General features: G+C 35.7%; 1 protein-coding gene across 1 annotated transcript in view; it reads left to right on the top strand.

The window, feature by feature from the left end:
- The window catches only part of USP48 (ubiquitin specific peptidase 48), a 93,563-nt gene that overhangs the window by 44,775 nt on the left and 44,092 nt on the right, over window positions 1-4,696 (top strand). Inside the window, exon 9 of the mRNA XM_008585785.1 lies at window positions 1,584-1,763. Within this exon, the coding sequence (XP_008584007.1) occupies window positions 1,584-1,763 (180 nt within the window). The remainder of the gene's footprint in view (window positions 1-1,583; window positions 1,764-4,696) is intronic.

The following is a 4,696-nucleotide window of genomic DNA, read 5'->3' as shown; positions in this document are numbered from 1 at the left end:
CCGTGGCCTTGGTGTTATCAGCACCACACTCTCCCGAGTGAGCCACGGGCCGGCCCTATCGGCCTTGATTTTTGTCTCTGGTCCCACAAGCCTCTTGGGAAGTGAAAAAACAAAGTTCACCTAATGCTCTCAGAAAGCAACTGTCTTTTTTGTCCATAACTTTGTAGCTTCCTGCCTTCACGTGGCATTTGAATACATTTTTATCTGTCCTATATATTAAGTATTTCCAGCTGGGGTGAGTTCAGTGGGCTTTGGTCCAGGTATTAAACCTCATTACTATCTCCCCCACTAAGCTACAAGAATGCAAGGTTTCAGTATTAATAATGGTTTCAATATTAATAATGGTTATGTGGGATTATTATCTTTTTTTTTTTTTTTTTTTAAAGATGACTGGTAAGGGGATCTTATCCCTTGACGTGGTGTTGTCAGCACCACGCTCACCCAGTGAGCAAACCGGCCATCCCTATATGGGATCCGAACCTGTGGCCTTGGTGTTATCAGCACCGCACTCTCCCGAGTGAGCCACGGGCCGGTCCCATGTGGGATTATTAATGAACTTTTCTTGTTTTTGTAATTTTTAATAATAAAACATGTAGTAGAAGTGATCTTTTCCAGCACATTTTCCCCCTCTAATTGGTTTAAGTTTAGGATTTTTACAGTATTTTTTTCAAACTTAAAGTTTTTATTTTCTCTTAAAAATTAAATGTTCATTCATTGCCAGTATTTTGATGTATGCATAAAGCTTTTTCTTGTGTAAGCACATGTACAATATATAGGTTGGATTTGTAGATTTTTGTTTATTTTAAATGGCATACGAACTTAAAATACTTTAAAGAAATGAGTGCAAAATTATTGTAGATTTTTAATGTTTTCTCTCCTATCTTTTCAAATGTTCTTCTGCCTATTTATATTTTAATTTTATTTTTTCCAGCTTTATTGAGCAATAATTGACAAATAAAATTGTATGATCTTAATGTGTACAATGTGATACTAATGTTTTATGAAATGATTACCATGATCAAGTTAGTTTACATGTCATATGTATATCAGATCCCCCAAACTTATTTATTTATTAGTGAAAGTTTGTGCCCCAATGCCTACACGTGTGTTGAAAGCAGTTTTTCTTAATGACTTGCCTCCAGTTTTTCTACAACATTTATCTTCTTTTTCTAGAAACAACAGCTTTTCATTTTACACACATCTCCATTGGTTTGTGTAAGTTTTAATTACTTTTTGTAACACATTGGAGAATACGAACAGCTGATTTTTGGTAAGCATATCAGCCAGTTTGTGTAGAAGGGCACAGTACGCTATAGAGCAGCTTATCAACCCTGTGTGCCCACAATGCGGTAGTTTTCCTTCCATATATTTTGCAGAGGGAATGGAGAGTTAATACAGTGCACTGCTTAGGAGAATGTCTACTATATTATTTTATAAGACTAAATATTTTTTTATCTTAGGTGTCATGTTTTGAATTCTACCAGGAATGTAAGGATTGTAATTATTACAATTCAGGCTCAAGATATAAGAAGAAATATTGTTATCCAAAGTTTCTTTTCCTTTATCCCTTTCCCCTTCTCCAGGTGGGCCCTATGTGTATGAACTCAGTGCAGTCCTTATACACAGAGGAGTGAGTGCTTATTCTGGCCACTACATTGCCCATGTGAAAGACCCACAATCTGGTGAATGGTACAAGTTCAATGATGAAGACATAGAAAAGATGGAGGGGAAGAAATTGCAACTAGGGATTGAGGAAGATCTAGGTAAAACCTTTAAGTTGTGAGTGCCCTTTTAAAATATAAATTTTTTTTTTTACTGGAAATATTTGTGATAAGTTATTATGGCCCAAGATTGTTATGGTCTATCAAGGATATTTACATTTCTTTTTTTTTTTTTTTTTTTTCCTTTTTGAGACCGGCCGCACCGCGCTCAGCCAGTGAGCGCTGTGAGCGCATCAGTCATCCCTATATAGGATCTGAACCCGCGGCGGGAGCGCTGCTGCGCTCCCAGCACTGCACTCTCCCGAGTGTGCGATAGGCTCGGCCCGATATTTACATTTCTTAAACACATAAAATCACTGAGCATCTTTTATGAGCAATGCCTGCTCTAAAAAAAAATAATAATAAAAAGATTTTGCTCCAGAGATGCTTTCATAATGTCATGCTTTCCAGTCGAGCTTGAAGGCAAAAAATCAATCTTTGATTATCAGGTTCACGTTAGGAGAATGGTTGGTATTAAGCTAAAGATGATGAATAGTAGATTTCTTACTGTATCTGAGCCACTTTTCCAAGGTGTCCAACAGAGAGGAGCATGGTAGTTGGTATCAGGCTTTCAAGACATATGGATCATCTCTGCAGATATTCACATGGTGACTATATTCTTGTAGTTTGGAGAGGTATTATCTATTTTTAAATCACATTTGTGTGTTTATAGACTTTCAGCTATCTTGCTTCCATTTTACTGGAGTAATACTTAAGTTCTTAACCTTTGCTTATTATTTTTTTTTAATTGCTGCATTCTTACTAGGAACAAGATTGAGATGTAACTTACTTGGTTTTTTGGTGGCTGCCTGGTACAGGGATCCAAACTCTTGACCTTGGTGTTATAATACCACACTCTAACCAGGCTGAGCTAACCAGCCAGTCCTGTAGCTTTAAATTGTGAATAATTATGTCATGGTTTTATCTGACTGTTCTTTACTGAGGTTTTATTTGATTTATCTTCATTTTAGTCAGAGAATTGTAGGATTAAAAACATTAGGCTGTCCTGTCTATCTTCTATATATGGGTAGTTCTAAATTTTAAAGCAGTTCAAGAGAAAGACACTCCACACCCATCAGTATCCCATTCCAGAGTTTTAATAATTCTTTCATTGTTATATGCAACATATATTGAAGGTGTCATCTGGTTTTTTAAATTAAAAATAGGAAATACTTGTTCATCAAATTCCATTAGACATTCATTACAGAATTCTATCCTGAACTTTTATGAATCACTTGATATTCCATCTTATACAAAGTAATGAGCATCTTAAATCTTGGATACTCTCCATTTACAGATGACTAACCTCCTCTTACCTGTACATTCTCCTGGTATTTTAATTCCCTATGACAGTAAAGGAGTCTTCAATCTTTTTTACTCAAGTATTTATAAGAATGCTGAACAACTTTTGTTTCTCATTGCACACTTTAAAATTGAACATTTTTCATCATAAATATAAGTTCCAAGTAACATAATTTATGAAAAATTATAAATATTGAAATTTAAACTGCAACATCCCTCTTAAGAGTATCCAAAAGATACTGAATTCCATAGGGATTTGATCCCTATTATCATCCTTTTCAGAGATCCATGAACAGGTCTTCTTTTATAGTAGGACATTTTTAACACTTCCTTTTTATTCTGCACTAGTATCTCCATTACACTTAACCTACAGAATTTTATTCTATTGGAATATGCTAAGTTTTCTGTGACCATAAGCTCTTTTTTTTTTTTTTTAAAGATGACCGGTAAGGGGATCTTAACCCTTGACTTGGTGTTGTCAGCACCACGCCCTCCCAAGTGAGCTAACCGGCCATCCCTATATAGGGATCCGAACCCGTGGCCTTGGTGTTATCAGCACCACACTTTCCCAAGTGACCCATGGGCCGGCCCTGACCATAAGCTTTAAGTGGTTAAAAAGTTCTTCTGGATTAAGTATTGTTGTTTTTTAAAATTATAAATATTACTACATAAGTGATCAAACTCATAAATGTATATTATAAATTTTATTGGATTAAGCACAGAGTAAAATTCTACTGTAAATCTTTTTTTTTTTTTTTTAAATGTTGGCAGCTGGCTGGTACAGGGGTCGAACACTGGACTTCAGTGTTACCAGCATCATGCTCTAGCCAACTGAGCTAACCAGCCCCGTAAATATATCTTTTAATAAGATGGATGAGATTCTTTTCCTTTTTTTTTTTTTTTGTCACTGGGTGAGAGGTTATATCTTTCTTTTGTAGAGTGGGAGACAGATGATTGTGAAAGAAGAGGTAGAAACCATCATGGGACCTCAACTTTGAGGCAGATCAGTTTTAGAAAAGAAAATAGTGAATTGAAGATATGGTCATTGTTTCCCCAGAACTGCCTGTGACCTTTTACCTTTAGAAGGTTATCCTGAAATACTCAAACCCAATTTGAAGATCACTCTCACATGATACACAGCCAGCCCTCTGAATCCATGGGTTGCACATCTGTGTGTTCAACCAACCACAGATCAAAAATATTTGGAAAAAAACTGGCCAGCCACCAGAAAATATATATATATAGGGGGAAAAAATCGCATCTAAACTGAACACATACAAACTTTTTTTCTTGCCATTATTCCCTAAACAATACAGTAATGACAATTTGCATAGTATTTACATTGTATTAGGAATCATAAGTAATCTAGAGATGATTTGAAGTATACGGGAGGATGTGCATAGTTTATATGCAAATACAACAGCATTTTCTGGTGGGACTTGAGCATCCTTGGATTTTGGTATCCATAGGAGGTCCTGGAACCTATCTCCCATGAATACCAAGGGAAGACTGTACTTGTACTTGCCATCTAAAACACTTAATGTTTTCCACTTGCTACTGAATTTATAGAGATTAGTGGCTAATCTTTCTGCTCTTTAGCATTTCATTCAGTTTTTTTTTTTTTTTTTTTTTTT

Source organism: Galeopterus variegatus, unplaced genomic scaffold (assembly GCF_000696425.1).
Source record: "Galeopterus variegatus unplaced genomic scaffold, G_variegatus-3.0.2 Scaffold3711, whole genome shotgun sequence".
In the NCBI taxonomy this organism is placed as follows: domain Eukaryota; kingdom Metazoa; phylum Chordata; class Mammalia; order Dermoptera; family Cynocephalidae; genus Galeopterus; species Galeopterus variegatus.
Note: the sequence above shows the minus strand (reverse complement) of the source record. Positions and strands in the feature narration are given on the sequence as shown.